General features: G+C 32.0%; 2 protein-coding genes across 6 annotated transcripts in view; both read right to left on the bottom strand.

Moving 5' to 3' along the window:
- Window positions 1-6,873: 6,873 nt before the first annotated feature.
- Window positions 6,874-18,626, bottom strand: part of LOC143239827 (uncharacterized) — a 29,258-nt gene continuing 17,505 nt past the window's right edge. For 3 of the 5 annotated variants that reach the window (XM_076481376.1, XM_076481373.1, XM_076481374.1), the window contains exon 2: window positions 8,499-9,157. In XM_076481376.1, the coding sequence (XP_076337491.1) occupies window positions 8,505-9,116 (612 nt within the window). In that variant the 5' untranslated portion in view covers window positions 9,117-9,157 and the 3' untranslated portion in view covers window positions 8,499-8,504. Of the gene's footprint in view, window positions 9,158-13,884; window positions 14,034-14,061; window positions 14,165-18,626 lie in introns of those variants that run through there. The other 2 variants (XM_076481377.1, XM_076481375.1) reach the window with 2 other exon arrangements.
- Window positions 7,823-8,440, bottom strand: LOC143240316 (uncharacterized). The gene has a single exon (XM_076482554.1). The coding sequence runs from the start codon at window positions 8,438-8,440 to the stop codon at window positions 7,823-7,825; it is 618 nt and encodes a 205-aa protein (XP_076338669.1).

Raw genomic sequence — 18,626 nt, 5'->3', positions numbered from 1 at the left:
CTTAGCTCTCAAAACCACCAAATACAAGCCTGATATAAAATATCTGTCATTGTTGGTACAGCAGCTAAACAAATACAAGCCTGATATAAAATATCTGCCATTGTTGGTACAGCAGCTAAACAAATACAAGCCTGATATAAAATATCTGTCATTGTTGGTACAGCAGCAAAAGTCTCACTAAAAGTAAAATGTGCGTTTTTTTACTTTCCTTGTTTTTTATGTCACATAATATGAACCAAAGCTTATCATTTCACAAGATTCTTTCTGTTAATATTAAAACAAAAAATGAATGTAGATAAACAAGAAGAATCCTTTACTTAAAAAACGTCCATTATTATTGTGGTTACTGATTCATTAATTTTATTTATTGTGAATTACTATAGTTATTAATAACATGTAACTCAAAGCTGTTTCATTTAAAATAATTCAAAGTAATAATAATGATAATCTGCTGCTAAAAATGGGTGTGCAAGAGAATGTTTTAGAAGACTATCCCCAGTTTGGGCACACACTCTCAAAAAGGTTCACCATCCATGTCCTAAGCTTTTGCATTTGGATATGCAAATATGATTTCATCAACTAGGAATGATGCTGGATGTGAAAAAGTCATTTTCTATTAAAATGAATAGAAAACTCCAGTCATGGTTAACTATACAGCAGTCAGTAGAAGCTGCTGCTAGTAGTACTGTTGACTACAGCCTATCTACCATTCTTTATACTTAATGTTAAATGGGATGTTAATAAGTCATTATTTTGGACAAAAACATATTTACATTCACTTGTTTATTTACTATATTGATAATCAAACACAACATAAAATACAAGATCAAAAGAATATTATAACTGTGTGTAGGAAGGACACGAACAAAATAAACCAACAATAATCAGTGATGTCAAGAAAACCCACTTGTAGAGAAATATATATATGCAAAAACGGCTCGTTTGGGTTGAGAAAATATTTTACATAGAAGAGCGAACAACGTTTCGACCTTCCTCGGTCATCGTCAGGTTCACAAAGAAACACAACATAACCATAGAAAACACTCAAATACTAAATAAAGAAATAAACATAAACAAATGCAAAATTAAAGAAGCCTTACTTATACAACAACTTAAACCCAAAATAAACCAATATAAAAAAACGCCTTTATACCTATATTAATATAATAAAATAAATAAAATTATATATTCAAACATCTAACACCGCCCTCTACGTTCCGACACTCAGTAACACAACCCCTTTCAAACATGTGGTCAGCTTCCGGTCAGTTACCTCTTTCTTTGTGAACCTGACGATGACCGAGGAAGGTCGAAACGTTGTTCGCTCTTCTATGTAAAATATTTTCTCAACCCAAACGAGCCGTTTTTGCATATATAAACCAACAATACTTTTAACTGTTCACAATCAATAACCATAAAGGTGAGACAATAAGGTGGTCAGTTATACTCATGATTATTGTTGTAACAAAATGTAAATTCTGACTTATGAAGGTTCAGAACACCTTATTAAATATAGCTCGAAACCTTCAATAGTATTAATTTGAATAATTTCCTAATGACAAACTAGTAATTTCTGGTTGATTAAAAACACTTATTTTACAGGTAATTCATATAAGTGAAAGAAAACTTTCAAATGTGATGTTATATGGAGTTCTTACTTAACATTTACCATTCTGAACAGATTAATATAAAAAGTACTTAGTATTAATGTCTTAACACTGTTTGATACTTATTCAACCACAATACTTCTAGTTTCTTGTATGGAAGATATTCATTTGACACAATGAAACTACTAAACATACCCCCTGTACTTAAACAGAATCATCTGCTTCAAAGAACTGTTATACACAACATTTCAACAGGTTTTTTGTTTTAAATGTACTATCCTTTATATAATGGGTATTTTACAATGGGTATTATGCATATGACTGTTATTCACACAGTCATATGGTTTCTGTTAACAATGGCAAAATAAGTCTAACACTTCTTCAATCTTTGGAATTATCATGAAACTGGCTACCAAACCAACCTTCAAACACAACCCTATCAATAATCAAGATATACATGTAACTTATACAGGTTCCTTCTTGACTACTAACTAGCACTGGTCAAAATAAGCTATGGTCTGTAAAATGTATTTTCATATGGTTACTGTATATGCACAGCATGGATTTAACAACTTACTAGAAATGAATTAAGTAACAAAGCTAGTATATAACATAAGCAAAAACATCCATTAATTTCCAATGGTTTGGGAGCAGCAAAATTATAAATTCTTGGTTTAAAGAAAACAGCAAAATCTTCATTTATATTCTGTTTATAAATAGCAGAATATGAAAATGTTCCAGCTACTACCAGGTGATCTGCACAATATAGTTTGTACCAAGTGGATAATAACTTTGTTTCCCAGGTGATTTTGGGAAGAATTTTATAAGGACACACATTATAATGAAATTAACTGTGCAAACTTTACAATAACAACATTATACTGAAAGACTGCAGAAGCAAGAAATACTGTACCATAGATTACAACATAAATACTGTACCATAAATTACAATATAAATACTCTACTATAGATTACAATATAAATATTGTACTATAGATTATGATATAACAAAAAGATTCAATGTGTTATAGAAGTAAATTCATTCATTATTTTTTGACATTTTAACTTTATTTTGGTAAAGTATAATAAAGGTGGCCCTTTCTTATCTTGTTGTATGTGATCTTACTTAAATAAGCAATATTAAACAAGTTTCATACGTTTTACTTTGTCTGCAGTCTTAACATGTATGTTAGATTAATATGATTTGAATTTCTAACAAAACTTGATCCTTCATTAAACTAGTACAGTGAAAAACAGTTAAAATAACTGAACTATAATGTAATTATATATCATACATACACAAGCAGTTAAAGTCCAGGTTAACTAAGCTCAGTTTAGACTTGCCATAAACCAATCAACCCTTATAGGTAACTCTTAACCACTAAGACCAAAAATAAATTTGTGTTTATGGTAACACTACCAGAAAAACCTGTAGTGGTAGGTAGTGTTTTTAAATGCTATACTATACTGTAGCATGCCATTGTGAAAACAAGATAATCAAACACTGTTACTTGAAAAGGGAGGAGGGAATAGCAAACACTAAAAATGTAAAGAAACCAGAGAAGTCAAGATATTGACAACAAAACACCTAAAGAGTAAACACACTACACTTGAAGTTATCTACAGTATTTTCTCAACATGTCTGTAGTACTTATCAATTTTACTGGAGTCCAAATATGGATTTATAGGTTGAGGAAATAATATAATTGAAAATTATGTTTTTCAACAATTTACTGAAGCATTAGTTTTTCTTCCATCCAACCATTATTTACTGAGCCACGTGGCCGAGGTTTTACGTAAACATGTTTAACAACCATCAATGGCAGTTACTCATACTCACATCACATCTATTATGTATTAATAACAATGTAAATCAACTATTTTAAATAGATCATGGGCATTCATGTTTGGGTGGTCTTCCCTACTGAGAAGGAAAGTTTAGTGTTGTTTCAACAATAAATCTGTATTGTAAGTTGGTTCATCATAGAGAATGTTTTACATACATTCTGTCAAAGCAACATGCAAGTCACTTTTAATCCAAGCAAGTTTCTATTTAATTTTGCTTGCTCCTATTAACGTACAAGTGCCTGAATAGACTTATGTGAGACAAGTGTAACATACAGTTTACTAGCAGTATAAATATCATTGGTTATTTCGACTTACTTTAAACAACTGGATAAAATTGTCATGATACGTCTAAGAAACTGTAACTAAAAATTATACTGCTTTAGTTCCTGTCAATAAAGTAAACAACTCTATAAAAACTATTAAAAATTCTGTCTTGAGAAAACAAAAATGTGAACTGTAATAAAAAAACTACAAAGAAGTAAAATATATTGTATTAACCACTAAGGAGTTCCAACAAACAAAACTTGAAAATAGTGAAGGAATAAAATACAAGCTTAATACTAATGTTAATATAAATTTATTATAACAAAACTCTCACATAATTTCAATGTTAGTTCCAACAAAAGTTACAACTGGTGGTAGGTTTCATTATGAAAGCCAGTTCACACAATTAATAAAACTGTTAACTGTTAAATTATTTTTTCATGTTCTCTGGACATGCTTTCAAAAAACAAGTAATACTTTAAGTTAAGCAGGTTACCTCAAACACAACGTTTTTCTAAGGTCTACGTAAGAATAATCAATAAACTTTTATCTATATTCATTCTGCATGAAGTTTATTACTCATCTAGAAACAATGAGAAAAACTACAATTTTTGTAACTAATTTATGAAAGTATGGGAAAGTAAATGAATAAATTTTGCAATTATTTTTTAAAAGTTATGCAAAGGGCACAAGTACTGCAATCATGGAAGAGAAAATTATATTTAGAGATGACCATGCTTAATGACTCCACTAAAACATGGGCTGGACTTGCATAATAATTATTCATGTATGGTACTATTTAAAATTATAGGCAAACTTTTTTGTATGAATTTGGATCAACAATACCTGTAAGTAAACAATAAAAGATATAGAGTTAATTAAACTGTTGGTAACTACTGCCTTATAAACTAACAAAACACTAGAGTCAGTGAGCAACATTTTTTACAATTGATTCTGTAACTTATCCAGACACTACAACGATAGTAATTAGCAAAAAACTAATATTTAATTATTAAAAATACAATTTCCTACAACTTAACACACTATAAAAATACAAATATTACATTTCACATACTTGATACAATTATGACACATCAACAATATAACAATGTTTTAACAGTATATTCTAGAAAAGGAACTTTTATACGTTGGCTTTTGTAGTTTCAGTACACGTATCACTGAAAATAATATACACATATCTGGATTAGAGACATTTTTGTAATTTGTGACACACAGTACTTTATGAATAAACAAAGTAAGCTATAATATGATATCCAATATCTTTCATCTTCACACAGTACTTTATGAATAAACAAAGTAAACTATGATATGATATCCAATATCTTTCATCTTCACACACCTATTTTTCTGCTTTATTTTATCTAAATGTTTTTTATTATAGGTGCTGACAGTTATACAGAGAATAATACTAATAAGGTGCATAATGCTTCATCCAGAGTACTCACCCAAAGTATCAAACAAAGTGAGATCAGGACAGTTATACAGAGAATAATACTAATAAGGTGCATAATGCTTCACCCAGAATACTCACCCAAAGTATCAAACAAAGTGAGATCAGGACAGTTATACAGAGAATAATACTAATAAGGTGTATAATGCTTCACCCAAAATACTCACCCAAAGTATCAAACAAAGTGAGATCAGGACAGTTATACAGAGAATAATACTAATAAGGTGTATAATGCTTCACCCAGAATACTCACCCAAAGTATCAAACAAAGTGAGATCAGGACAGTTATACAGAGAATAATACTAATAAGGTGTATAATGCTTCACCCAGAGTACTCACCCGAAGTATCAAACAAAGTGAGATCAGGACAGTTATACAGAGAATAATACTAATAAGGTGCATAATGCTTCACCCAGAGTACTCACCCAAAGTATCAAACAAAGTGAGATCAGGACAGTTATACAGAGAATAATACTAATAAGGTGTATAATGCTTCACCCAGAATACTCACCCAAAGTATCAAACAAAGTGAGATCAGGACAGTTATACAGAGAATAATACTAATAAGGTGCATAATGCTTCACCCAGAGTACTCACCCAAAGTATCAAACAAAGTGAGATCAGGACAGTTATACAGAGAATAATACTAATAAGGTGTATAATGCTTCACCCAGAATACTCACCCAAAGTATCAAACAAAGTGAGATCAGGACAGTTATACAGAGAATAATACTAATAAGGTGCATAATGCTTCACCCAGAGTACTCACCCAAAGTATCAAACAAAGTGAGATCAGGACAGTTATACAGAGAATAATACTAATAAGGTGTATAATGCTTCACCCAGAATACTCACCCAAAGTATCAAACAAAGTGAGATCAGGACAGTTATACAGAGAATAATACTAATAAGGTGCATAATGCTTCACCCAGAGTACTCACCCAAAGTATCAAACAAAGTGAGATCAGGACAGTTATACAGAGAATAATACTAATAAGGTGTATAATGCTTCACCCAGAGTACTCACCCAAAGTATCAAACAAAGTGAGATCAGGACAGTTATACAGAGAATAATACTAATAAGGTGCATAATGCTTCACCCAGAGTACTCACCCAAAGTATCAAACAAAGTGAGATCAGGACAGTTATACAGAGAATAATACTAATAAGGTGCATAATGCTTCACCCAGAGTACTCACCCAAAGTATCAAACAAAGTGAGATCAGGACAGTTATACAGAGAATAATACTAATAAGGTGCATAATGCTTCACCCAGAGTACTCACCCAAAGTATCAAACAAAGTGAGATCAGGACAGTTATACAGAGAATAATACTAATAAGGTGCATAATGCTTCACCCAGAGTACTCACCCAAAGTATCAAACAAAGTGAGATCAGGACAGTTATACAGAGAATAATACTAATAAGGTGCATAATGCTTCACCCAGAATACTCACCCAAAGTATCAAACAAAGTGAGATCAGGACAGTTATACAGAGAATAATACTAATAAGGTGCATAATGCTTCACCCAGAGTACTCACCCAAAGTATCAAACAAAGTGAGATCAGGACAGTTATACAGAGAATAATACTAATAAGGTGCATAATGCTTCACCCAGAGTACTCACCCAAAGTATCAAACAAAGTGAGATCAGCTCCATTTAGTGAAGGATGATGTAACACACCGTGGCTCACTTTCATCAAGAAATTCTTCTTCTGAGACCGAAGAGCGAGTTCCTCTTCTATTTCATTGATTTGTTTTTTCATTAACAATAGTGTTGGGTTATCACCATATTGTGATTGATCCTGAGACCACCCATCTGTATCGATCTCTTCACCACTTAAATTTTGATTAAAAACATCTTCTCCATCACTGCTGTGACTAGAGAGACCATCCTCTAAAACTGGCATACTACTGGTTAACCTATTTCCTGATTTCTGACTTCCATCAACAGACACTTCACTCTCCACATCATTACTTTCACAGTCAGTAGTTTCTAGTGAAAGAGTAAAGTTACGCGTATGGTCTACTTGTTCACCTATTTCAGTTTCCCCCAAGTCTTCGGTCCCAGGATACGTGCTGACAGAATCCCCGTCTTGCTCAGACATCTCTACCTGAAGAGTGTGCTGATGCACCCTTTCATGAAGAAGCATTAGTTCGTGTTCATTAGATAAACAGGCCGTTCGTTCACTGCTATCTGCTTCTATCTGATTGCCTTCCTCTCCATTTTTGAGACTTGCTTCTGTTTCACTTCCGTACGTATCCATTCGTCTTGGGCTATCGTGCGTTTCTGCTGCACAAGATAAAGCTAGCCGTTTACCTATGTACTTATTTCCAGAACTAACACGATAAAGTTTATAATCTAAATCATCAAATACAATACCAGACACTGGCAGAGAAGGACTTTGGTTATCTAGATCCCTGGTAACGTCACAATCAAAGTCTTCTGACCTTAGAGTTTTGGTAGAACGAGAACAATTACTACTGATACTGTTTGTCACATCACAATGAAAGTTACTCTCAGGCTTATATTTTTCTACATGTACCTTATCAGGAGATTCATAGGACAAAGGGAACTTTGAATTCTCTTGATAAACATGATTACTAACATCTACACACAACTGTTCATTTTATTCTGATAAGCTTCTTCCGCTAAGCTCCGTTACTACTCTTTGAGGAAATCCTGGCCTCGGACCGTAACGTCTGGGAGAACCTTCGTACTGTGCTATTGGAACATTTCCTATTACTCTTGCAATATCTTGTTTTTCTGGAGAATTTGGTTGAGAGTCTGTATCCATCTCCTCTATACTCAGTTCAGGTGATTCTTTCTTATCACTTTGGGAAGGCAAATCTGAAGTGATATTAGAATCACAGTAAAAATACACTGAGCTTTCTGAATTAGGAAGCTGACTCCTACTGTTACGCAACTGTTTCATCTGAGTCATATCTGTAAATACTTTTTCAGGTGTATTAAACTTTGTTCCCAAGAATTGCCGCTTGTTCATTTTTTGTCTGTCTGTAATATCACCAATGTCATCATACACTATGGAAGCATTCTGAAGAGTTGCTTCATAAACCAAATGACCAGAGGCTTCATTTGTCAATGTCTCACAACTGTCATTCAGTAATCTGGATATTGAAACTTTCCTATTCCCAGCAGGCCCTTGAAGCCATTTGTCTGTCAATTTTAGTTTTTCTTTCTTATTCAAAGTATGGTTTTCATCATGCTCCATATCCAGAGTTTCCATTCTTTTAGTACTTTGGTCAGATTTCCTGTAAGAACATGGTAAGAAGGTATATTTATCAAGTCTTTTAGTCATACAGGAACTCTCCACTATGTGATTTGGTCTCAGATGACTGACCACTAGAGCTATGTAATGGATGATAAACTACTTCATCACTGTATCGTTTTTTAGATGGTCTGCTTCGACTTTTAGAAAATATCTCTCTTCCACCTGCAATTTCTATTCGACTTTCACGAAGAGCATATTCTGATTTTTGACCAACAGAAAACCCTCCATCAAATTCTTCATCATAAACATCAAAATGTTCTTTTTTTTCATCAACAATTTGCATGAATTTCTCACTGTCGTCATTATGAAGAGAGGATTCACACGAATTGCGTCCACTAAAAACTGAGTCGTCGTCTCTTCTTTCTTTAGCTCTGCTAGCTAAGAGAACATGGTTCAAGTCAAATCCTTGTAATGTTAGCTGTTGACCATTTTTTATTTCCATACTTGTCTCACAGTTCAGCTTCTCAAGATCAGATGGAGAACATGACCTACTATCTTGTGACAATGGATTTTGGTTAACATCATTGTTTACTTCTACACCAGACTTGATTCGGCATTTCGGGAATATCTTATTTATTTCTTCATTATCACTGCTTGTCTCTGAGGTTGGCTGACTGACAAGTTCCATCATCTAATGTTTTCTGGTCTAGTCTCTTGAATCCATTGCTCCACCTATATATATTTGGAAACAGAATACACATTTACTACAAAACAGCACAATTTTAATTACTAAATATTTAAATAAGAAACTCAATTTAATTTGAAAATAATGATACGTGAACAATGGAATTTGAATTATCTATGTAGTAACATATGTCAAACTATTACTTTTGTTAGCCTTGAATTACAAAGTTATAATGCGATAGTAATTCAAAAACCCTGAATAATCAACCAGCATCTGAAAAATGGAGGGCACGAAAATGGTAAAATAACATCATCATTTTCATGACCCGTTTCATCCCCAAAGAGGGATAGATATTTCTTTTAGAAATGTAAAGCTGTCTCTCTCTCAAGTTAGGTGAAAACAATAAAATTATGATTTTAATAAAAGGATGGCCATTATCTTTGAAACAGAATCTGAGTGACTGATAATAGAGGTTATAATAAAACTAATAACAAAAAGAAAACAAAAGTGACAACATTATGATATTAGTCAAATATCATTCATAAAGAAACCAAAATGTTAAAGAGTGAAAAAACCAGTAATTAAATACTTGGTTATGAATGAAATATGTAATGGAGACATACGAATAAATCACTTCATTCTTTCTTTTTGAAGCAGAGAATTGCAGGTGGTTTTAATCAAGTTTAAACTATTATACAAGTAGAATAATCTGTTTATGGGTGGTGATGTTTCAGTAGTGGATGAAATGATTGGGAATACTACAATGATATGAGAGAGATACCATATTTAAAGTCAAAACACACAAGTTCCAATCAGTAATTTCTTAAGATCTAGAATAATATTCACATCTTCTCTTGTGAAAATGAAAAAAAAGCTAGAAACTCAAATATCCCATACACTTTCACAATAACCCTTCCTTCAGCATCCTTCAAGTGTCTAAGTCCCATTTTAATACTATATTTACCTTTAATATTTTGAAGAAAACCTTGTTGTTATACAAATATAATTTTTTCTTCATATGCCATTTTTGATTTTCTAACACTAAATTTTCAACAATCTTTGATAACAGAAGTTAATTTGGAAGTTTTTAAATTTGTAACCTGTGGAACAAACTTATCTTAAACATTTAACAATTTACTTTTATAATCAACTGATTCCTGTCTCATTAATTCAAAACTCAGTTATTCTTGATTTCTAAATTGTACAGTAAATCTGAGTGGCTATATTTAGTTTTGTTTTTGTTCATCGTCATGAGTGAATAGATGACCCTAAAGGACTGATAAAACATTCATCATGTATACTTTTGTAAACTCTTTATTTTCACTACCAACATAAAGACAAATCATTTACGATATTAACAGTATATGGTATTTTCAAACCTCCTATAGTGATCCATATCCATTTTCTGAAACAAACCTGTGGACATGTTCATTCTTCAACACTTAAAATTAATTCTGTAAAATATCTAGCAAAACCATTGTACACTACAGTGATTCATATTGTAACATTACTAATATAAAATTTAACTAGTTTTATTACCATTTAAAACTACTATAACTCACTAATGTGTGGTAAATTAAATTATATATTGGGCTTCATGTCTATTTTTATTACTAAAGCTTTGTATACACATCAGTGTATACTTCAAATGCAATGTAAAACCAATTTGCATTGGAAGAGTAGAACAGTTTGAAACCTTAATTTTTTCCCTTTGACCAAATAAAGTTATTTGGGAAACTTTCTGAATAAAAATGCCATATACTTTTAATAATGATATGGTGGTAGTTTGATGGAATTCTAATTCATGCTTTGTGGTTATAACAATAAATAAAGAATGAATATTAGTTTTTCTTTTAAAACAAAGTTTTGAAACAATGAGGTAATAACTATTTTCAATATTAACTTAATGATGAATAAAAAGAATTATTAAATCACTCTACACTATAACAGTGGAAAAATATAAAGTTTTGTTTTCTTAGGTGTTTTGGTCAGTTTTTTTTAACGTATGGTGTTATTTTAAAACTTGGTTATCAAACTGTTTAGATAAGTTTAGTTGTCTATATTTACCATTATTTGTATAATTATAGTAACTATTATATATCTTTTAGTCTAATTTATTTAGTATTCTTAATTAATGGATCTTAAGATAGTTTACAGAGTAAAACACCTAAAAAATTATTGTTTTAAGTATAAACATTAGTTTCTGAATGAAATAAACATGGAAGAAAAATGTTCTGAATATATTTATTAACTAAGGAATAAGTTTACATTGGTATACTGAGTATACATACAATACAACTAAGGAATAAGTTTACATTGGTATACTGAGTATACATACAATACAACTAAGGAATAAGTTTACATTGGTATACTGAGTATACATACAATACAACTAAGGAATAAGTTTACATTGGTATACTGAGTATACATACAATACAACTAAGGAATAAGTTTACATTGGTATACTGAGTATACATACAATACAACTAAGGAATAAGTTTACATTGGTATACTGAGTATACATACAATACTTACCAATACTCATACCTGTTACTCTTTTAAGATAAGTGATAGGCACGATAATACACATACATCTTATGTTAAGATAAGTGATAGGCACGATAATACACATACATCTTATGTTAAGATAAGTGATAGGCATGATAATACACATACATCTTATGTTAAGATAAGTGATAGGCACGATAATACACATACATCTTATGTTAAGATAAGTGATAGGCATGATAATACACATACATCTTATGTTAAGATAAGTGATAGGCACGATAATACACATACATCTTATGTTATACAAACTGAAAAATGCACAAAAACAGACTTTCTATGTCGAGAAAAGAAAGTAATTGAAATTTCAGCATTATTGTTGTATTTTTAGATTCTTTTATGGTTTTTGTCCTTTAATATTAACATTCCCACAACATTACTGGAAGAAAAGTACAACAAAGTATTGAAGACTATGTTGTTTTTTTTAATTAAAAACTTATTGGTTCAGCTATCTTTAAGTCATTAAGATTAGTCTTGCTGTTAAGAAAAGCTGACTTGTAAGATATTCTTCCTATGGGTTGTCCACTTGAAGAATTGAAACAATTTCTTGTCCAAACTAAACTTTACAAGTAATAAGTGTAAGATTTTGGAAACCCAAGTTGTACATCATCAACTGATGCTCCTACCTACAACATTCCTGATGTTTAAAGGTTAAGGGCATGAAGTGCTATACATAAGTTGTTCTAGATATTTAAACAAAGAAATATTTCTCTCAAAAGTGGTTAAAACTGATAACAAAATTATTCATCAATAGACATTAACAACAATATTTTAGCTGAGGATTTCATGTATCCAATGTATCAAATAAAATACTATAAACAGCAGCAAGCATTCTCTTATGAAAGGCTATATGTTTACCATTTAGTTTTTTTCTCATACTTATGAGTTCTATTGGTTCCTAAAACAAGCTTTTTCAAAAGTTTCCAGATTAATAATTAATCTTTAAAGGAGGATCAGTACAAACAAATTCTGTTCAAACTTGAGGAAGAGGAAAAGCCAACAAACATGTTGTTCAGAATAACTAGAACAAGGTTATTTACCAAAGTAAATCATAATTTCTACAAATTTTACTTCTTGTAAATGTTCAAGTCATTTTATTGAAAAACATGAACACAAAGGGGCTGCTGGTCCATTAAGGCTATGCTATCCACATTAAGCTAAAATTTATAAAAAAAAATGACATTCTCACAGCTGAGTTAACAGCCATTGCAAAATCAAAACAGCTAACTGAGGTGTAAATCATCCATTTAAAAAATCTTCATTTTCTAATCATACTGATCTCAAATCTAGGGTTGCCAATGAAATCAGGTCAGTATTAATTTACTTCAGTTAAGTGTCATCCATTCGACTATGTGTGACAAGGGAGGTTAAAAAGCAGCTTAAATCATGTAACATCCTTTATCAATAACCCCTTCTAAAAAAGTCCTACTATTAAATTTAAGAGTTGGCAACACAAGTCCAATCAACCGATCTATTCTTTCTTATGTATTTACATAAGCCTAGCATTCAGATCTTGTAACATATTTATGATCTAAACTGCACAATTAAGTCTGGACAGAATTAGATGTCTTCATCATATTCTTTACTTATGGACTAGCTTCTCTAATCTTCCTTTTACAATTAGTTCCTATTTACATAATAAAGACTGCATTACTGCTAGCATTTTTTATGGTTTGTTTTGACAGTTGCAACTGACACAACTTAGTTCAAGGTCAGAAATACATGCAAACATCACTTGATTACTTGCTGTTTCAATTAAACAACAAAATACCACATGCATTTCACCATACCATTCAAATCTAAAGAGCAATTTACACTTTGTTAAGCTTAAATACTTCAACTCAAGAAAGTATCTTTAGGTACTGAAGCCACAATAACCAGCAATAAATTTATATCATTTCGAGAATAAACAATTTCAGCAATCTAAAAATTTCAATATATATATATATATATATATATATATATAGTTAAAAATACAATCGTAATAATGCTAAACCCAACCTACAGGTAAAATACTGTCACATTTTGTTAATCCTTTAGAGCTTACAAGTTACAGCTATAATCTCCTCAAACTTTAACTATACATACATAATTTACTTAATATTTTATGTATGAACAACCAAAACTTTTAGTATAAGATAATGCTAGTAGTACTACGAAAAAATTCACATTTAATATGAATAACACGAGTACAAATTAGGCCTACTGATTATGGGATAGGCTTAACTATAGGCAGTTTCGGTAGCTCTTCCAAAGTTCTTGTACAGTACGATTAATAACTGAGTAACCTAGGTTGTGCATCACAAGAAATGTATCAATTTGATAAATGTGAAAAATATTTTGTTCAATTTTACAATATTATTTCTTATATAGCTAGTCTTACATTTTATAACGATAAACGAAACCTTCACTTTTGCAACATAGCTTTTAACAGTTTAAAACAATCTTATATCGAACCATACACAAGTAATCACACTTGTTAGTGGTGCCATCTGATGGATAAAACGATTAATATATATCATTTACTTAAATTTATTACTATCCATTCAAAAAATATATTCCACGATAACATACTATCTTTGTTTGATTTTTCATTTTGCAAAATTCTTTTCTACTTCGTGTTACAGCATTCATCAAACTCATCTTTAGTAAGAGTTCAAACGAAACTGTACCAAGATATATATAAGCAGAATATTTAACAAAATGTATGTTATGCCTGATACAATAGAATATGACATTTAGTTGTAACGTGTGCGCGATAAAACGTCACATGAACTAATAACAACTTAAAGCACGTGACATTTCACTGGAACAACACGAGTGTCTAGCGAAAACTGTCAATAACTAGCGACTTGCTACGTAAATAGTTTAACGTCATGCAAAATCTTTATAGAGTCTACAAAAACAAAGTATATTGGTCAATTTTGGCATGTGGTCAAAATGTTATTACAAATTTGTAGGGCCATTCAGTGCTGACGTTGGGAAACATAAAAGTAGCAATGAAAAATGATATAAGATGAAGAGAGGAAAGTGGAACTTGAGGCCTCTATACAGGAGTAGACGTTAAATGTCGTACGCCAAGACACGAAAACATTAAAGTGTGATATATAAGGATTACGTAAGATTATGTTACCAAGATTCCAAGAAAAAGGAATGAAAGAGGATAACTATCAAAAGAAGGGTAAAGATACTTGGAAGTAGATCAGAAAATTGGGTGTTTATGTAAGTAGGCAAAAGATAAGTATTTGAACAAGAAATATGCAGAAATTGAGGACTATGAGTCAACACATTACATGAAATGCAAACAAAATAGTCCAATATAAAATCAACCACCTTCCAGTGGCACCTTAGAGAAATAAGAATGACTAAATATGTTTTTTTACTTGAGGAAAGAATATGTCAGAGAACTGTATAATAATGCAAGGAAAGATAAAGAAACTCTTAAACTAGGAGAATCCATCTAAATACAATAGCCTAGCAATTCTATACAGAAAGGTACAGGAAGCTAGCATAATCTTCTGCATAAAACTTCCAGACCATACTTTATTAGAGATACTTTTAACTTTGTTGAAAATCACTGTGCCTAAATACCAAAGACTAAATTATTAAGTCACATTTTGGTACTATGACCAAGAATTTGTTTCTGCAAAGATAATATATGCTGCTACTTTCATCTTACTGTCCGTTTATTGTAAGATTTGTAAGTTATGATAACTAACACTTTATGCAATCACACAAAGATTGCAGTGAAAGGGGAACCTGCAGTTGAGGTGAGAACACTCAATAATTGTGGTATATCAACCATCCCTTCTCATACTATCAACTGTGATTGTTCAAATGACATCTCAAGGCTGATATAGGCTGTTATTATATAATAACTATGCAAATTTGGACTAATTGGAAAAAAAATATATATTGCATCTCTTGTAGGGTGTATAACAGTGTTTAGTGTTGCCTGGAGTTAGGAACAGATTAGTTCTACCTAGGTATATTTCCACTGTAGATAGTGTTATTAATGTAACTTCTGATTGCATTAGGCACACTTTCATCTGTTCTACAGGGGTAACATCTGTGATGTTGAGAAAACCCACTTGTAGAGAAAAATATATACATGTAAAAACGGCTCGTTTGGGTTGACAAAATGTTTTTTACGTAAAGGAGTGAACAATGTTTTGACCTTCTTCGGTCTTTGTGAACCTGACGATGACCAAAGAAGGTCGAAACGTTGTTCGATCCTCCACATAAAACATTTCTCAACCCAAACGAGCCATTTTTACATGTATAGGGGTAGCATCTGTTTACTGTAGGTCTTATCACACATTTCATACAGAAAATATTTTCCAAAACATCCTATTCATTGTGAACATTAGTACTGCATGTAAGTTGGAAATAACTCAATTACTTTTACAGCTCTTGTACATCTTTTATATATGGAGACTTGAAATACAATTCATTCCCAGGAACATTTCTTTGTAGCATGGCCATTTGTATTCTGTGGGCTTCACCAGATTGTACCTATTGTATGCATTGGATATGATGTCGTGAGAGATGTAACGTCTGCTTATTTATTGTATATACTAATTTTCAATATCTACCAATGCTTCCCAGTAGGTTTTGTCGCTCGTGTCAAGCAACTAGATTCAGTATTTATTGTCTATTTATGCGTATGTCTGGTACACAAGTAACTAGCCTTAACTATGTACATATGCAACAATACCATTCATAAGTCAGCAAATCTTTTCATAAAATGGCTATTTAAATAAATATAACCTACAATATTAAACTGTTAATAAAATATGTTTTTATGTTACAACCATATTACTTGCATATTACATAACTTACATTATGTTGGCCCATGTCTGTGGTTATAATTAACTATTTATATAGGGATAAGTTTGTTTGTAGATGCAAGTTAAAAGGCTTTTTATGCATTAATCTTTAAGAAATGAAAACTTTTAGGGCAGATTACACTTGCCACATGGGAAAAAATTACATTTTAAGATACAACTTTTAAAACTGTGAAATATATTGTATTCTGAGTTCTCAACCAAACTTTATTTCAAGTTTCAATACAAAATGTCCAACCTTTCTGATTATTAATAAACTATTGTGTTTTATAAATTCATCATACAAAAGTTATCTGGATTTTCATTTCTATAGTTCATCCAAAGCTAGATATAAAGAGCTACCTGATACACCCGCACTATTCTGGTGTGTATGTCACTTTTCAGCTATCTAGAGCAAATAGCCAAAATCAATATATTATTTTTATTCATCATCATCTCAATATGCCTAGGATTCACCAAGTTTAGCAGTAACTATAATTTTACGATCCTTGACTACCTATTTTACTATTGTTCTATGCAAAATTTATGTGTTAGATTACACACTGTAACCCATGTACACTGGCTTATAATAAAAAATAAACATAAAATGAATTAGAACAAAAGTTTATTGCTAAATGAAAGAGCTATGTAGGACTGGCTATTGAACTTGAAATAAAGGAACCAAAGAAGATATGGATCCAGTTAATAATCATATAGCAGGCTGTCTTGACTATACATGGAGAATAAAACCCTTATATTACTAACTTTCTCAGTGACAAAATAAATAGAACCAGAATATTCAGTTGTAAAATAGTTATAAAAGTAGTATTCTAAAGCTGACTAAAGGAAAAGTATAATGATGAAAGACAAATTCTATTTAAACAAAGTGGGGAAGCCAATAATGTTGGGGTTTCATTCCTCACTAAAGACAGCTTAGTCTGCTGTATGATTATCAGCTAAATCAATTGATGTATCCATTTCCCATTCTTCACATACATGTGGGGTGCATCAGACTATAAATGGGAGATTAACTTTGACCAAAACCAGGCAAACCACGATAGGGACATCCAACCTCTGGTAGGAAGAAGGTCCTCTACCTTTCTCCTCTGATATGGAAATTGATAGGAAAGATGAGCCTCCATACCAAGGATCCTCATCACCATGTGTTCATATCCAACACAACCATCACCATATTTGCCAGTAACCAACAATTGAGGAATGGAAAGCAAGTGGTGGTGCATCACCAGACAGAATTGGAAAATTTTCATCTTAGTCTATAACAGGAATAGGGTATCCTGTCACACACAAGGACTTATGTGGCTTGTCCAGCTTCAACCAACATCCAAGGAATGGTAGGAAGAAGGATACCTCAGCTGTAATTGCATGTTGACAGAATATATAATCCAATGCCTGAAAACATGGAATTATAAAACAGGTCCACAGTAGGATGAGCACCAATGACATCTGCACCAGCTGAACACTGCTAGAATGGAGTTCACTTAGAAGGAAGCCTTCATGGTCCACCACTTCAGCAGCTAGGAACTGCTAAGTGGTAAGGACTCCCATACCCCATTTGAAGAAGGGGGGAAACAGTGTTGGAGAGTCTGGAGAAATGCTGTACTGGAGAGAGTGCAATGGATGACCACAATATTTTGAAAAGTAGGCTGATCCTGTGACCTACAATACATGGATTATCTAGAATGGGCAGTAATACCTGCCCATCCATGAGTGGACAGTCCAGGTTGAACATCTTTATGAAGCAAAATACCATGAGGTATATCTGCAAGTGGCCTTATGGACTACCTCATTTCAGTAGAGGGTATGTGTGACATGCAGTGTGAATTTAAGAATAAGTATACCTGATCAGACAATAATTTCCACTGAGCAGAATTCAAATATCTGACAAAGAACCCTGCAAAGACAAAAGATGCACTTCCAAGTGAAATCATCATAAAGATAATGAGCAATAAAGATATGGAGAGTGGTCCACATATTGACACAAGTGATGTCCTCCAAATGATGACAGAAATGAGCAGCCAGAAACATGGTAAGGTGAAAAATTTGAAGGGAAGATACATGAAAAAGATTACCAGCATCCACAAAAATGGAGGAATAAGCCAGG

The sequence above is a fragment of the Tachypleus tridentatus genome, chromosome 13 (assembly GCF_004210375.1).
Source record: "Tachypleus tridentatus isolate NWPU-2018 chromosome 13, ASM421037v1, whole genome shotgun sequence".
Taxonomy (NCBI): Eukaryota; Metazoa; Arthropoda; class Merostomata; order Xiphosura; family Limulidae; genus Tachypleus; species Tachypleus tridentatus.
Note: the sequence above shows the minus strand (reverse complement) of the source record. Positions and strands in the feature narration are given on the sequence as shown.

Excerpts from the sequence above, each read along its gene's own strand:
- LOC143240316 (XM_076482554.1), bottom strand. The coding sequence starts at position 8,440 with ATGGAAACTCTGGATATGGAGCATGATGAAAACCATACTTTGAATAAG.